This window comes from Cervus canadensis, chromosome 32, assembly GCF_019320065.1.
Source record: "Cervus canadensis isolate Bull #8, Minnesota chromosome 32, ASM1932006v1, whole genome shotgun sequence".
Taxonomy (NCBI): domain Eukaryota; kingdom Metazoa; phylum Chordata; class Mammalia; order Artiodactyla; family Cervidae; genus Cervus; species Cervus canadensis.
This window is the reverse complement of record NC_057417.1, coordinates 20,327,278-20,344,123: the sequence shown is the minus strand read 5'-3', so window position 1 is coordinate 20,344,123 and position 16,846 is coordinate 20,327,278. Positions and strand designations below refer to the sequence as shown.

General features: G+C 47.3%; 2 protein-coding genes across 2 annotated transcripts; one reads left to right on the top strand and one right to left on the bottom strand.

Moving 5' to 3' along the window:
* Positions 1–934: 934 nt before the first annotated feature.
* LOC122433340 (60S acidic ribosomal protein P1-like) lies at positions 935–1,454 on the bottom strand. Its single transcript, XM_043456176.1, has one exon. It carries the CDS (start codon positions 1,327–1,329, stop codon positions 985–987), a length of 345 nt encoding a protein of 114 aa, XP_043312111.1. The 5' UTR covers positions 1,330–1,454; the 3' UTR covers positions 935–984.
* An 8,492-nt stretch (positions 1,455–9,946) lies between these two features.
* On the top strand, positions 9,947–13,636 carry SPN (sialophorin). Its single transcript, XM_043456174.1, has 2 exons — positions 9,947–10,011; positions 10,383–13,636. The coding sequence occupies exon 2, from the start codon at positions 10,417–10,419 to the stop codon at positions 11,842–11,844; it is 1,428 nt and encodes a 475-aa protein (XP_043312109.1). The 5' UTR covers positions 9,947–10,011; positions 10,383–10,416; the 3' UTR covers positions 11,845–13,636.
* Positions 13,637–16,846: the final 3,210 nt, after the last annotated feature.

Below are 16,846 nucleotides of genomic sequence, written 5' to 3'. Positions count from 1 at the left end.
TTGTTTTTGAGAACTTGGAATGTGGCTGGCTAGTTGCAACCGAGGAAATGAATTTTAAATCTTTAAAACAATTTGTCTTACATTGGTTTTTCCCAGTGGTCCAGTGGTTAAGAATCTGCCTGCCGACATAGGAGACACATGTTCCATCCCTGGTCTGGGCGGACCCCACATGCCGCGGGGCAGTTAAGCCTGTGCACCACAGCTACTGAAGCCCGCGTTCCCTAGAGCCTGTGCTCTGCAAGAGAAGCCACCACAATGAGAAGGCCACACACTGCAACTAGAAAGTAGCCCCTGTTTGCCGCAACTAGAGAAAGCCCATTCTCAGCAGCATCTTTGTTGTAGCCAAAATAAATTAATTAGCTAAAAAATTTTAATTGAAGTATAGTTGATTTATAATATTGTGTTGGTTTCTGCCATACAACACCACATGCATGCTAAGTGGCTTCAGTCATGTTCTGACTCTTTGCAACCCTGTGGATTATAGCCCACCAGGCTCCTCTGTCCATGGGATTCTCCAGGCAGGAATACTTGAGTGGGTTGCCATGCCTTCCTCCAGGGGATCTTCTCCACCCAGGGATTGAACCCACATCTCTATGTCTACTGCATTGGAAGACGGATTCTTTACCACTAGTGCCACCTGGGAATCTATATGTATATATTCTTTTATCCTATATGTATATATTCTTTTATCCTATATGTATATTATATAATATATAGAATAAAAATATGTATATTATATAATATATACTTTTTCAGATTATTTTCCAGTATAGGTTATGATAAGATATTAAATATAGTTTCCCTGTGCTATAAATAGGTCTTTGTTATTTATCTATTGTGTATATATAGTGATGTGTATCTGTTAATCCCAAATTCCTAATTTATCCCTCCCCCATCCCTTTCACCTTTGATAACCATAAGTTTGTTTTCTTTCTTTTTTTTTTTAACAGCTCAGCTTTTTATTGAATGTGTTACTAAAGAGGTTTAGGCAAAAAGACCAAAGCCCATGTCATCATCAGACTCTTCAGATTCTTCTTTCTTTGCTTCTACTTTCTTCTCCTCAGCTGGGGCAGCAGCGGTGGCTGGGGCAGGACCTCCTGCTGGTGCAGCACCAGCTGCCGGGGCAGGTCCACCAGCCCCCACGTTGCAGATGAGGCTCCCGATGTTGACATTGGCCAAAGCCTTTGCAAACAAACCTGGCCAGAAAAGCTCAACATTTACACCGGCTGCTTTAATGAGGGCATTGATCTTATCCTCCGTGACCGTCACCTCATCGTCGTGCAGAATGAGGGCAGAGTAGATGCAAGCGAGCTCCGAGGCGGAGGCCATGGTGCAGGCGAGTGCTAGGTGGGGGCTGCCGGGTGCGGTGCTAGTCGCCGGATGAAGTGAGGGCCTCACCCCAAAACGACCTTAGCTTCCTCGGAAGAACCGAGCACCTTAGCGGCAGCGGAGGAAAGAGAGATAAGTTTGTTTTCTATGACTGAGTTTTATAAAGAAGTTCATTTGTATCATTTTTTTTAGATTCCACATATAAGTGATATCATATGATATTTGTCTTTCTCTGACTTATTTCACTTAGTGTGATAATCCCTAGGGGTCCATCCATGTTACTGCAAATGCATTATTTCATTCTTTTTATGACTGAGTAGTACTCCATTTGTGTGTGTGTGTGTGTGTAAAAGCCACATCTTTCTCTCCATTGAATTTTAAATCTTAATGAATTTTAATTAATTTAAATTAAAATAGTCCCACTTGGCTAATTGGTGTTGTATTGGACAGTACAGCTCTAGACGATGCAAAGAAGAGAATGCAAGTATTAGCTACTTTAAGCATTATAAAACTAAATGTACACATATCAGAAACTAGGCAGAAGAGAGATCAGGAAAGTGACAGTCAAGAATTTGCTATATAAGAGGGAACTCCCTGGTGGTCCAGTGGTTAGGAGACTACACTTCTACTGCATGGGGTTCAGTTCCTGGTTGGGGAACTAAGATTCCTGCATGCTGCATGGTGCAGCCAAAAATAAATAAATAAATAAAAGTTTCAAGCCACTGACATTAGAAAAAAGAAAAAAAAAGTTAAAAAAAAAAAGGATTTCCCTGGTAGTCCAGTGGCTAATACTCCATGCCCCCAATGCAGGAAGCTCAGATTCGATCCCTAGTCAGGGAATTAGATCCCACATGCTGCAGAAAGACCTGGCATGACCAAATAAATAAATAAATAAATATTTTTCTAAATAAGGATTTATAATTGCCAACATTTACATGGAACTTATGATCTGTTAAAAATGAGGCAACAGGCCTCAAATGGAGTCCACTTGTGTTAAGCCAAGTCACTCAAACCAAAACTTAATACCTAACCTGATTACAGTTTCAGCTGTTCCCAGGCATGAAAGTTTAAATTAACCAATCTGGAATTTCTTGATCAACACTAGTGAGGTAATTTCCTTGATAAGACTTCTATCTTTCCTGACCCCTGTCCTAAGGAAATAATCTAATAATCTAATCTAAAATAATCCTTTTCTTTCTTTGGCTAATCGCCTCCTCATCCTGTCCAACTTAGGCCTATAAAAGCCTTCCATTTGCACAGCCCCTCAGAGCGCCTTTCTCCTGGCTAGGTGAGATGCTGCTGGACTCAGGGGTTGTTTAGTATAAAGCCAGTTAGGTCCTCAGTCGAGTTGTCCTCTTTAACAGGTTGATGGCACAGCTACCCTGGCTTAGCTCACGGAATCCTTAGGACAAGGCTAACCCTTCTCACAGCTGAGTAGCCTGAGGCCCAGGAAGGTGACCTTTGTTGCCCAGGGTCACACACTCTGTCAGCGGCTGAGTCTGGGGTTCTGGCCCTAGGAAGTCTGGCCTCAGAGTTCTCTCCAACCATCATCTCGCCACACATGACAGCTGACTCCAAAAATGACCATGAGCTACTAAATTTACAGCAACAAAAACAACTGTAGTTACAGTTACAGAGGGCCTAGAAAAGAGGGATGGCGCTGACCTGGGAAGTGGGTGGGACGGGGCCAGTGAGTCAAATACTTTTCTGTTGGAGCTGGAAGCCAGTGGATTAATGGCAGGCAGGAAGAATACTTCTAGAAACAGTAGAATTAACATGTTGAGGAATATGGAGCCACCAGAAGAATTGAGGCTAGATTAAATTAAGGAGATTAAAGAATGGTTCCTTTCCAGGACTAGGACTTGGGAGGGAAAGGGGAGGAGTATTACCCTCCATGATAAACACTCTGTGCTTATAATATGCATTACTTTGATAAAAAGTGAGAAACCATTATGTTCAATGATAAATTAATAGTACATAAACACCCCTCTGACCAGATAGAAAGTCCCTGGGAGGGAGCGGGTGGCAGGGAGGGAAGGCCGCCTGACTTGTCAGCCCTGTTCCTGGAGAGGGCTGTGGATGGGAGGAAAGGGCCCAGGCTTTGGAGGATTAGATGGGACATCACAACACAGCTTGTACACATCAGTTATTGTTTACTAGGCTCTTACTAAGGGACTGCCTTGCCCCCCTACACTATCTAATTTAATTCTCCTATGAACTTTGAAAAATAGTATATGTGTACATGTATATATTGGCCGTGCCACACAGCATGAGGGAAACTTAGCTCCCTGAGCAGGGATCAAACTCATGTCCCTTGCATTGCGATGTAGGTTCTTAACCACTGGACGACCAGGGAATTCCCTCAAAATAGTATTATTGTCCCTATTTATAGATGAAGAAACTGAGACAGATTACGCAGCTGACCCCAGGCCATGCAGACAGTAGGTGAGGCAGTTCAGGTGCCTGTGATCCCTCATCTGAGGCTTCCTTGGCCTCAGGCTTAGGGGCAGGGAGGAGCAGGCTCCCGTCCACTTGGATGTCTGCCTGGAAACAGCCCCTCAGAGACCTGCAGGAGTTTAGAGCTGAAAGCCCAAACCCTGGTGAGGGCAGAAATATTATCTTCATAGAACACGAGTCGCTTGCCCCACTCTGGCACCTGCAGACCTCTGATGACCTCATGGAGGTCTGTGGGCTGGGTGGAGCCTTCACCATTACCGGCACACCCAGTGCTCGCAGTTTCACCCTCGCCTGGTCCCTTTGAGGCGTCCTTGCTTCAATGGCACAATTCTTCACCCTACGCCTTCTTCCTTCTCTCAGCCAGAGAACTCCTTGTCAGCCAGTAAACATCACTGAGCACCTACCGTTTACCAAGCAAGTCGATGAGGGCTTCCTTGGTGATCCAGTGGTTAAGAATCCGCCTTGCAATGCAAGGAACACCAGTTTGATCCCTGGTTCAGGAAGATGCCACAGGCCGTGGGCAACTGAGCCCATGCACCACGACTCATGAGCCAGCACTCTGGAGCCTGTGAGCTGCAAGTACTGAGCCCACAAGCCACAGTTAGTAAAGCCAGTGTGCCCTAGAGCCTGTGCTTTGAAACAAGAGAAGCCACCTCAATGAGAAGCTTGCGTACCACAACTAGAGAGTAGCCCCTGTTCACCAAAACTAAAGAAAGTCCATGTGCATCAACAAAGACCCAGTGAAACCAAAAATAAATAAATAAAATATTAAAAAAAAAAAACAAAGTAAATAAAAAGTGCCATAGAAAGCAGGGGGGTCATTCAGGCTGGGGTGCGGGGAGAACAGTTTTAGCCCCCGCCCCCTGCACAATACAGTTCAGTAGCCGGGTAAAGACATACTGAGAAGGTGACATTTGATCCATTTACATAACAGGGAAGAGCCTTCTAGGCAGGTTCACAAATGGCACAGAGGCCTCCAGGCTCAGTTCTCCAGGGACAGCTTGGAGCCCTGGGTGGCAGGAGCAGAGGGAATGAGGGCAGGAAGGGAGGGAGGGTCAGATTGAGTGTGGCCTTGTTGTCCACTTTGAGGACTTGGGCTTTTGCTGTGGGTGACTGTCTCAGGGTTTAGAGCAGGGGATGGGTGAGATCAGATGTTTGACCCAGGTCCCTCTGGCTGCTCCTTGGCTAAGAGCCCAAAGGAGGTGATGAAAGACAAGGGTGAGAGCAGGGAGACAACAGTGAAGGTCGGGGAAGAGAAATCAGATTCTAGGTCTTTCTATTTTATCTTTTTGTGTGTGTGTGTCAGGGGAGGCATGCCATGGGGCTTGCAGGATCTTAGTTCCCTGACCAGGGATCAAACCCGTGTCCTTGGCAGTGAAAACCTAGAGTCTTAACCACTGGACCGCCAAGGAATTTCCAGTATGCTCTTTTATTTTGAAATTTTTCAAGTAATAAAAGTCCCGAGAATAATACAGTGAACACCTGCAGATCTTTCACATGTCTTCACCACTTAAAAAAAAAAGTCCCTTTATTAGATGCCCAAGCACATAATGGACTTCCCTGGTGGCTCAGAGGTAAAGAATTTGCCTGCAATGCAGGAGATGCAGGTTCGATCCCTGTTTCGGGAAGATATCCTGGAGAAGAAAATGACAACCCACTCCAGTATTCTTACCTGCGAAATCCCATGGACAGAGGAACCTGGTGGACTACAGTCCATGGGGTGGCAGAGACACAACTCAGTGACTAAACGACAAAGAATAGAAGAATGATGGAATTACATTTTCAGTATGGTATCTGGATACATCTTAAAAACTCAGAAGCTCTGAGTCCTCTTTGTTCCTGACTTAGGGGAAACAATGACGCCATTCACCTTTTTTGTTAATGACCGCTAACTAGAAACCTTTTTTTTTTCTTTTCTTTTATGGGCACCTGCGAAGAGATTTGCAAGATAGGCGTTTCTGCTTTCTCGTTTTGAAGTGGAGTTCTCAAATATCAGGCCAGGTGCTAAATATATAGAGGGAAATAGTGGCTCAGGAAAACGTTAAGATATATTCAATAACCGGTTTGTTATGAAAGTTTATAATGCAAGAACAGCGAGATGGAAGAGAGGAAAGGGGCAAGGTCTGGGGGAGCCCCATCTCTGTATGTTCATCAACCTGGAAGCCCCCTCACTTCACATTATTTTTCCATATTTGCTTTACTTTTATCTTCCACATTTTTAAATTTTCTATTGTTTTCATTGTGTGTGTGAAACTATTGAAGTGGAACTCGCTGGATTATGCACCATGATTCCTACATTCTTTAAACATGTTATTTCCTTCAAACTAGGAATATAGCCATAATGTGCTTATCAAGTTCAAGGAAATTAATATTAACTCAACAGTATTATCTATTCTACAGTCTAATCAAATTTTGCCAGTTATCCCATGGTGTCCTTTACAGCATCTTTTTTTTCCAGTTGACGATCCCATATTGCATTTAGTCCTCAAGCCTCTTTGCTCTTTTAAGTTCTGAAAGAGTGTCTCAGGCTTTCTTTGTTCTTCCTGCCACTGACATTTTTGAAGAGTAAGGGCCTGTTGCTTTTGTAAAGTGCCCTTCAATTTGGATCTGCCGGATATTTCTCAATGATTAGGTTCAGGTTTTGCATTTGTTTGCTAGGACAGAAGTGATCCTTCTCAGCGCATCATATCTGGAGCCTCTTGTTGGGTTTGTCCCATCACTGGTCATGTGAACTTTGATCGCTCTGGTTCAAGATAGTGTCTGTTAGTTTTCTCCACTGTAAAGTTGCTACTTTCCCTTAATGAATACATAGCTTGTGGACTATAAATACATAGCTTTAACACTATAAAAATATCCTATGTGCATGCCACACCTCCCTGCTCCAATTTCACCCAATGGTTTTAAACATTCATTCTTAACTGAATCCATTATTATTATGTTGGTTGTAAATTGGTCTTTTTTAATCTTTATTATCATTATTTTTAATCTCTATTTATTTGGCCACACCAGGTCTTAGTTGTGGGAAGTGGAATTTTTTTTTTTTAGTTACAATGTGCAAATTCTTAATTGTGTCATGTGGTATCTTAGTTCCCTCACCAAGAGTTGAACCCATGCCCCCTGCAGTGGGAGCTGGGAGTCTTAACCACTGGATCACCAAAGACCCTCTTGTCTTTTTGATAGTAGTCATTCTGACAGTTGCAAGGTGATAATCTCATTGCAGTTTTGATTTGCATTTCCTTGATGATTAGTGATATTGAACATCTTTTCATGTGTCTGTTGGCCATCTGTGTGTCTTCTTTGAAAAAATGCCTATTTGAGTCCTCTGCCCATTTCTATTCTTTTTAATTTTTCTTTTTCCTCTGCCCATTTTTAAATCAGATTTTTTTGTTGTTGTTATTGAGTTGCACAGGTTCCTTATGTATTTTGGATATTAACTCCTTATCAGATACATGATTTGCAAATATTTTCTCCTATTCTGTAGGTTGTCTTTTCATTTTGATGATGGTTTCCTTTGTGGAGAAGCTTTCTAGTTTGATATAGTCCCATTTATTTTTGCTTCTAATGTCAAATCTAAAAAGTCATTGTCAACACCAGTGTCAAGGAGATTATCATCTATATTTTCTTCTAGGAGTTTTATGGTTTCAAGTCTTACATTCAAGTTTTTAAATTATTTTGAGTTTACTTTTGCATATGGTGTGAGAAAGTAGTACAGTTTGTTTCTTTTGTAAGTAGTATAGTTTTCCCAACACCATTTAATGAGGAGGCTGTCTTTTCCCTATAGTGTATTCTTGACTCATTTGTCATAGGTTAATTGACAGATTAATTAATTGATATATTAATTAATTAAGTGTGAGTTTGTTTCTGGGTTCTCTAATCTGTTTCGTTGATCTATGTGTCTGTTTTTATGCCAGTGCCACACTGTTTTGATTACTGTAGCATGAGATGTAGCTTGAAATCAGGGAACAAGATAGTTCTTTGGGTTCATCTTATACTTTCCAGGCTCCAGTCTTGGGGTCAGCCATTTTCCAAGGAGCCTGGTGGAAGAGGCAATCCACTGCAGCCCAGAGCATACTTGCACACTCTTGCTATGTGTGCATACGTCCATGCATGCTCAGTCTCTAAGTTGTGTCCACCTCTTTGTGACCCTATGGCCTGTAGCCCACCAGGCTCTTCTGTCCGTGGAATTCTTCAGGCAAGAATACTGCAGGGGGTTGCCATTTTCCTTCTCCAGGGGATCTTCCTGACCCAGGGATCGAACCCTCATCTCCTGTATTGGCAGGTACATTCTTTTATCATTGAGCCACCTGTGAAGCTCACACTCTTGCTGATATGCCAACAATACATGGTCCTGGCCATTCTGTGTCCAGGCAGTTTCTCAAGGTTGTGTTGACAGTGAGTAACGCTGAGGGATGAAGTAATGTCTCCCTTCAGGACAAGGGCAAGTTTGCTTACCACCTACTCAAAAAGAAGGAAATTCTCCAAGCTCAGAGTTCCTCAGCTGTGGGCAAGCCTCTCCGTGTTCACCCCTGTGCGAATCGGGGAGTAAGCGGAACTGAAGCAGACAGTGCACCTGCTGTTTGCTGAGCAATGAGTGGTGGGTTTCTGTGTCTCTGACTCAGGAGTCTCATGTCTCTGTCAGACTAACTCGTTAGCTTGTGAGTTGGGTACAATCCCAGCCCCTAATATTGGCCTGTTTCAGTCACATGTCATGTACATATATTATTACTTGTGCAACATAAAAATTCCTGACGGAGGAAATGGCAACCCACTCCAGTATTCTTGCCTGGGAAATCCCATGGACAGAGGAGCCTCTCAGGCTACAGTCCATGTGGTCATAAAGAGTTGGACATGACCGAGTGACTGAGCACAACATAAATATCAGTTTTGATTTTTTTTTAAAAGAAAGGGAAAAAAAGAAAAAAAATCATACATATACCAAAAGTCAAAGCTTACAAATTAAAGGAATGTGAGAAAACAGCAACCACCCAAAGAAGAAAATAGAGAATTCTGCTCATTCCTACCCAACAAAATTTGTTAATCCCTCTGTAGATATCTTCTCAGTGTCTTCCATGTAAATACCCACATTTTTATTAGTCTTCTGCAAAAATAAGATCATAGCATAAAGGGAGGGGGCTCAAGAGTGAGGGACTATATATATAATTAGAGCTGATTAATGTTGTTGTACAGCAGAATCCAACGTGACATTGTAAAGCAATTATCCTCCAATTAAAATGAAAAAAGGAGGGGGAGCTTCCCTGGTGCCTCAGTGGTAAAGAATCCGCCTGCCAATGCAGGAGGCACAGGTTTGATCCCTGATCTGGGAAGATCCCACATGCTGTGGAGCAACTAAAGCCCATACCCCACAACTATTGAGCCTGTGCTCTATAGCCCCGGAGGTGCAGCTACTGAGCCCACGTGTAGCAACTACCAAAGCCCGCGTGCCCTAGAGCCCGTGCTCCGCAACAAGAGAAGCCACCGAAAGCCTGTGCGGCAACGAAGACCCAGCACAGCCAAAAGTGAGTAAATAAATATCAATTTTTAAAAATTAAAAGGATAAGATCATAGCATATTCAGTGCTTAATAACCACTTTGATTTAGTCAGGCAGTCCATGCCTGGGGCTGTTGCGGTGACCACCCCCAGCTTCTTGAGAAGTCCAGAGCCCACCAGGAATTTCACGCGGCCTGCAAAGGCTCTCACTGGCCCCCAGCCAGAGTCGAGGGCTTCCTCTTACCCTGGTATTTCCTGAGAGCTCCTGGGGCAGAAGAAGTGCTAGCCTTGGGGGCACACCACAGCTTGGGGACCACAAAGGCAAAGGAAACCGCCTTCCCCTCCCATCTCCTCCTCCACACCCCTTGGTTTTCAAGCACCCATCTCCACTAGCCCTGCTCTGACCCCTATACCTGTTCCAGAGTCACCAGCTTGCCATCCCATTTTCCAGCGAAGATCCAGGAATCCCCATTCCAGAAACCGCCCACCATCCCCACCTGCTGCAGCTGAGACCCCAGAGCCCCTGTCATCACCTGGGACCCTGAAAAAGTGAGTGATGCCTCTCTCATCACACGGCAATGTAGGAGTGGGGCGGGTGGGGCAGGATGCTGGTGGGGGGTGGGTGGAGCCAGGGCCACTTCCTTTCCCCTTGGGGCCCCCGACCGCCAGTCTTGCCCCAGCTTCAGGAGGAGTTGGAGCAGCGTGGTCGCAGCCCTGTGCCCTTTTCAAGTGAGCTGGTAAGTGGCAGGACATGGTGGGGCAGGGGCCTCAGTGGACCTGGGAATGTGCCTCTGGCTTGAGAAGACCTTGCCAGATGATGGGAAAAAAGGACGAGGAGCCGTCGGAGCTGCGTGGGGTCAGGGCAGGGCAGGATGGGGGGCAATGGCTAGAACACACTGAGGGGGCCTGTGGGATAGAGTTGATGAGGGTGCTGCCAGCATCTTGTGATTTCTGCCACTAGTGAAAGCAAGGGTGGAAAAGGCCGTTGAACCGCAGAGCTCGGCCCGGCAGTTGGCAGGGAAGTGGGCAGGAGGGGAAGGCCTGGCTCGGTCCTCCCCCCACCCCCAGATCCTTATGTGTTCTACTTCTCCAACTTCCCCACCCTCAGGTCCCAACTCCTGCTCACGCCCGTTGCTTTGGAAATGATCCTGCTTCTCCTCCTCTTCGGGAGCGTGGGGGCAAAAAACATGACTGAAGCATCTCCAAACAGCGCTCCTTTGTGGATATCTGAAACCGCAACACGCTCTCTTTCTTCGGTCTCTGGGATCCCAACATTCAACTCAATGACAACCAGTCTTACAACAAACAAGGTCCCTGAGATGGGTGATAACCCTGGGAACCAGACTTTCCCGCTTTCCTCAACTCCCGATACAGCCAATGTGGTGTCCTCTCCTGAAACTTCCCCTGCTGCCAGCAGGGGCAGTCCTGTATCTGAGTCAACAATCTTCCAGGAAGATTCAACCAAGAAGTCAACAATGCCCATGAAAATCCCTGATGGCCCCAGCATACCTGGTGTCTCAGTAACGAAAACTATAGGATTCCCCACTATGACTGGTGAAACCATGGCAACTAGCCCCCTGGAGACCACCAATGGGACCAGTGGAACCCCTGTCACCATGGCAACTAGCCCTCTGGAGACCTCCAGTGGGACCAGTGGAACCCCTGTCACCATGGCAACTAGCCCTCTGGAGACCACCAATGGGACCAATGGAACCCCTGTCACCATGGCAACTAGCCCTCTGGAGACCTCCAGTGGGACCAGCAAACTCCTATTAACTATGGCAACTAGCTCTCTGGAGATCTCTGGTGGGACCAGTAGATCTCCTGTCACCAAGGCAACAAGCTCTCTGGAGACCTCCAGTGGAACCAGGGAACCCCTTGTCACCACGGCAAGTAACTCTCTGAAGACCATCAGTATGACCAGTGGATCCCCTGTCATCATGAAAACTAGCTCTCCTGAGATCTCCAAGGGGACCAGTGGACTCTTGGTCACCACGCCAGCTACCTCTCTGAAGACTCCCATGGGGACCAGTGGCTCCCCTAGCCCTGGAGTAACAACGTCCAGCCGAAATACCTCCACAAACATAAGCAGGAGGGACAAACTAATTCCAGCTCAGGGGACAAAGGGCACCCTGCTGGTGGCTGTGCTTGTGGCCCTGCTGGTGGTCATTGTCCTCGTGGCATTAATCCTGTTGTGGCGCCGGCGGCAGAAGCGGAAGACAGGAGTCCTGACACTAAGCAGGAGTGGAAAACGCAACGGGGTGGTAGATGCCTGGGCTGGGGTCGCCCGGGTGTCTGATGAGGAGGCCATGACAGCAACAGAGGGAGCGTCTGGAGGTAACAGTGACTCTAATGGCCCCCACAGGGAGGGGTCTGGCCAGCGACCCACACTCACCACTTTCTTTGGTAGACGGAAGTCTCGCCAGGGCTCCGTGGCGCTGGAGGAGCTAAAGGCAGGGCCAGCCTCCAGCTTAAAGGGGGAAGAGGAGCCGCTGGTGGGCAACGAGGATGAGGGTGCAGAGGCCCCTACTTCTAATGGGCCAGAAGCGAAAGAGGTGAAGACCCCTTAATGCTCGAGAATCGCAAGACTGGGATTCAGAACCATTCCCGCTTTCATCACCTTCCCTCCTATCATCACCAAGAGGTTGATATTCAACCTCTTCATCCATCACCAGCATTTCCACCCAGCACCCTTTGGATTTCAGTGCAGCACCTTCACCCTCAGTCTTCGTTCAGCTTCTTAACCCTGGCTCTTCTAGCCAGCATCCGCACCCAGCAGCCACCCCCAGCACCGAGACCCAGGGCCTACACCCACTGAACACTTGCAAAACTTCCTCATCAACCCCTACTTCTCCCCATCACATTTTCTCCACATTTTGGTCCTTGAAACCAGCCGCCGAGTCTCCGGAAATGCCAAACTCCCTGGACTGATGATTTCTTAGCAGATACCAGAGTCTGGGAAGGAGTTGACAACCCAGCAAGCTCCCACTTCAGGATTACTCTGGAAAGTACATTTGGCCCCATGGATTAGGACGTTTGTCCCAGATTAGCCCATGAACTGCCGTAACTCTGGGTGCCCGTGGTCTGTGCCGGGCCAGCCCGGAGCATGGGCTGGGTGGTATCACCCCACGGTGCTCTGAGTGTTTCTGTGACGGCCCCAGGCCCCTAGACTGGCCCACGGTCCCAGCTGCCACACTCCCCCCACCTCTGGACTGAGGTGGCCAGAGGCTTCAGTTGTTTCTCCTCCCAAGAGCAGAGGTGAGAAGTTTCTGGGCAGGTGTAGTTCTTAGAAGTCTTGGCGTCTGCATGGGTCCACTCATGCGTGCGGTTTGTGTGCAGGAGGCGAGTACTTGGTGAAGTTTATGAAGGACAGTGGGGGGTAGTACAGACAGTGTGAGGGAGGGGGCAGGGAGGGGGCAGGAAGGGCTGGGGAGATGCCACCCTGAGGAGGTGCTGAGAACATAGGCGCCCTTGTCTTTGCTCAGATGGGGTGGAGGTGGAAGATTTAATTCTGTCTGTGGCCTGGCTTGAGAGAAAGACTGCATGTGTGACTGAGCGTGGTTCTTCAACTCAGCCACCAAGTACCCCGTAACCCCCACCCCTACCCCCTCTTCCCCTCCCCCACCCCTCCAGCCACACCCTCCCCCACTTCCCACCCCCCACTCTTTCATCCATCATCCCCTCCCCTAACCCCACTACCCCGCCAACGGTCACACTGAGTCCCAGGACTCGCTGATACTGTTACCCGTTTAATGTGTTTGTCTGTTCTATTCCTCAAAGGGGGGTCAGTGAGAGAGGGAGCTGTGACAAGTCCCAGAACCAGGAGCATCCCTGTGGCTCTGGGATGGAGAAAACGGGACAAGACCCAGCTGCACTATCTCTGAGACCAGCCCAGGCTAGTGCCCTGGGCACCACGTGGACCGGGAGGCCGTTGGTATTTCCCCAGGGCAAAGAGGAAATTTGCAAAGAGGAAGTTGTTGAGTTAAGAGGGGCAGTGACCAAGAGCAGACGTACTGACCTACAAAAGGAGGGGCCGAGGGACACCATGGTGGTGTGGCTGCCAGGTGGTTTGGATCGGAGGGGATGTGGGAGAGGGGGAAAGGCTGGGTCAGTCAGCTCCTGGGGGGGTGGGGGAGAGGTGGGGAGAGAAGTGGCGGAAAGTGGCCAGGGACCCACCCAGAATTGTTCCACCCACGCCTGGGCAAGCGGGGGTGGAAATCTAGTCTTCCCCACACATGTCTGGGTGCCTTTTTTTTTTTTTTTTGGCCATGCCATGCAAGCAGGAGGGATCTTAGTTCCCCAGCCAGATATGGAACCTGCACCTTTTATCTAAATAAAAAAAATAATAAAATATTGAAAATACTCATTTTGTCCTGATGGTAAAATAACATTTTTCCTCTTTTGCAAAATTGCCAGCACTTTCTAGTATCTTAAATAATAGAATTCTCTCACACACCCAACCATATATGGTATCTTATTCTTCATCTTATATTTTAAAACACGTGTTCCTATTTTATTTTCAAAAGCACACATTATAATCAGTTACAAATACAGCTTTGTCCAGTGCAAATTCCAGGTGGAAGAGGATTTTGGTCTTGAAAAATCTACTCATGTAATTCACTTCTGCAGACAGGAAAAGGGTCTCAAAGCATGGTTCAAAGGATATCTCATTTCTAAAAGTGGATATTTACACTTCATTTTCCTCTGCATCCGTAAGTCTGCTCCTGTTCTGGGAATGTTTGGGGTTCAACCATTAGCCATCAGAAAACTCAGGCTATTCTGCAGATCATCTACATATCCCCAGCAACAAACTGCCAGTGGGTGTCTTCAGGACAGCTAGCCAGACCATGGCCAGACCTGGGGTGCTTAGCAAACCTGCCTGCCCAGCTCATGTCTTCAGGACAGCTAGCCAGACCATAGCCCAGGTCCCCAGTGCTGCCAGCCATGGAGAGGGCCACATACTCACTCCTGCATTTGCGAGTGCTCTGCCTGAAGCCCGCCCACTCCCCATCTTGCCCACCCTACACACATCTTGACTTCCCTCCAACCTCCTCTTAACCATCAAGATGTTGCTCAAATGTCACTGCCTTTGCGAAGCCGCCCTAGCTGCCTCCATGCCCAGGAGTGGAGTTTCGGCTCCACTCCTACAGTCCTCATGTGACAGTAAGAACAACTGGGCTGTCTCATGTGAAGGTGTCCCCCGTTCCTGTCGTCTTTATGACTCCAGATTCCGGAGCCTGGCATGCTTACCTAATATGTGTTTACTGAATGAAAGAATAAATGAATGAAAGAATGAGCAAACAATGTTTTTCACGTAAGCCATGGCAAGATCAGATGTCTTCTGACTTTGGTTTTTGTATGTACAAAGTTAATTATTAGAGACATGGCCCAACAACAAGTGGGAGAGCATGTAGAGAAACAGTTTGTTTAGTTAACACAGAAGCAAGGCAGAGATGCACACCCAGAGAGAAAGGGTGGGGGCGTCCCCACTGTGAGGAGGAGCCAGATCGGTTTTTTGAGCAAAACTGGCATCCAGGAGCGTGGCCGGAGATGGGAGCATCAGCCTAGTTCAAGTTAGATAGGGTGGGAGTCTGGTCTAAGGCAAAAGAAGAGGTCAGGCTTGAAATATATTTATCCAGAGAATAAGATTTGTAGAACTAATTGACTATTGAGATGATGGGAGGAAGAATGAAGTTAGACTCCAAGGTTTCTGTCTTGGGAGACGAAGATGCTGACACAATTATGTGAAAATGCAGAGAGATGAGCAGTTTGGGGAGAAAACATGAGTATTTATGTACTTATATATTTATTTCTATTTTGGCTGCTCTGGACAGCTTGCAGGACATCAATTCCCCAGCCAGGGGTTGAACCCCAGGCCACAGCAGTGAAAATGCTGAATCCTAACTAAACTCCATGAGTTTGTTTTTAGAACTGTCAGGAGGAATGTTAGAAGTAGAGACCTGAAACTTTGGAGGGATCAGAGCTGGAGAAATAAAGAGTCATCTGAGTTTGCATCGCAATTTAAATAATGGCACTGATGGATAAATGCATAAACTGTATCATTCATTGTGTAGAATGAGAAAAGGAGAGAGCTGTGGAGAGAATCTTCTTGTGTTAGGGCAAGCTAATTGCTATTAATAAGTAACCACCAAATCTCAGGGGTAGAACTCAAAAGAAGCTTTTTCTTGCTTATGCAAAAATTTAGTGTTGGTATTTGGAGGGCAACCTTCCACGAGGTCACTCAGGGACCCAGGCTCCCTCTATCTTATGGCTCTGCCATTCCTAGGGAGGATCATGGGAAGACTGGAAGTGGCCTGTATCACTTTTGCTCACATTCCACCAGACAGAATTCAATCACATGGTGGTCTCTTTTCCCGGGGGGCTGGGAAATGTAGTTTAGCTATGTACTCAGGAGGGAAGGGGCTTCCCAGGTGGTGGGAGTGGTAAAGAATCCGCCTGCCAATGCAGGAAGAGACATGGGTTCAATCCCTGGGTCAGGAAGATTCCCCTAGAAGAGGGCATGGCAACCCACTCCAGCATTCTTGCCTGGAGAATCCCATGGACAGAGGAGCCTGGCGGGCTACAGTCCATAGGGGCGCACAGTTGGACACAACTGAAGCGACTTAGCATGTGTGCTCGCCAGGAGGAAAAGAGGAACCGTCCTCGCCACACTGAGGGGACACCACAATTTGAGGAAGAAGGATCTGCAGGAGACAGAACAAGCCTTGAGGAGAGAAACCAAGAGAAAAATGACATCTAGGGGGAAAAAAGGGAGAAATGGTTCGGAGAAGGGCTGTCAGGAACTAGCGTAGACTAGAAAGAGGCAAGCAGGGAGCTGAGGTGCAAGAATGGGGCCCGAGCTTGAGCGCCTTCACTTCTGTGCCCCAGGACCCTTGCTTGCCTCATGTGAGTCCAGGTCCTGCTGGGGTCGAGTGCTGCAGAGGCAGAAATCAGAGAAGTCTGGGAAGAGGCCAGGGTCTAGCAATAAGTGGTCCCAGCAACTTTAGCAGGTGGTTCCGAGGAAGAAATGGAATCTCCAGCGCTTCTGGAACAGGAACTTGCCTGAAGTCCCAGTACCATAATTGGCAGTTTCCTGGTTTTCTTGTTCAGAAGCCCGGGGACCTGAAAGTTCTTTGGAAAGAAGGAAGGGAAGGGAAGTGGCTATATGCTGAGTTTCTCTTGAGTCTCAGCTGAAACCATGAGGATGGTATTACCCCATTTTACAGCTAAGGAAATGGAGGAACAGAAAAAGGTAAAGAGGTATCTGAGATCAAAAAGGGTGGAAGTAGGATCTCCCCAGTGCACCATCAGAAAGGCTCTCCCGGGGCTTCCCTGGTGGCTCAGTGGAATTAGTAAAGAACCCACCTGCCAATGCAGGAGACACGGGTTTGATCTGGGAAGATCCCACACACAGAGGAGCAACTAAGCCCGTGTACCGCAACAACTGAGGCCACATGCCCTAGAGCCCAAGCTCCGCAACAAAAGAAGCCACCGCAATGAGAAGCCCATGCAGTGAAACTAGAGACTAGACCCCGCTCACCGCAACTCGAGAAAAGCCAGTGCAGCAATGAA

Bases quoted from the DNA above. Each gene is read 5' to 3' on its own strand.
- SPN (XM_043456174.1), top strand. From the start codon at position 10,417: ATGATCCTGCTTCTCCTCCTCTTCGGGAGCGTGGGGGCAAAAAACATG.
- LOC122433340 (XM_043456176.1), bottom strand. From the start codon at position 1,329: ATGGCCTCCGCCTCGGAGCTCGCTTGCATCTACTCTGCCCTCATTCTG.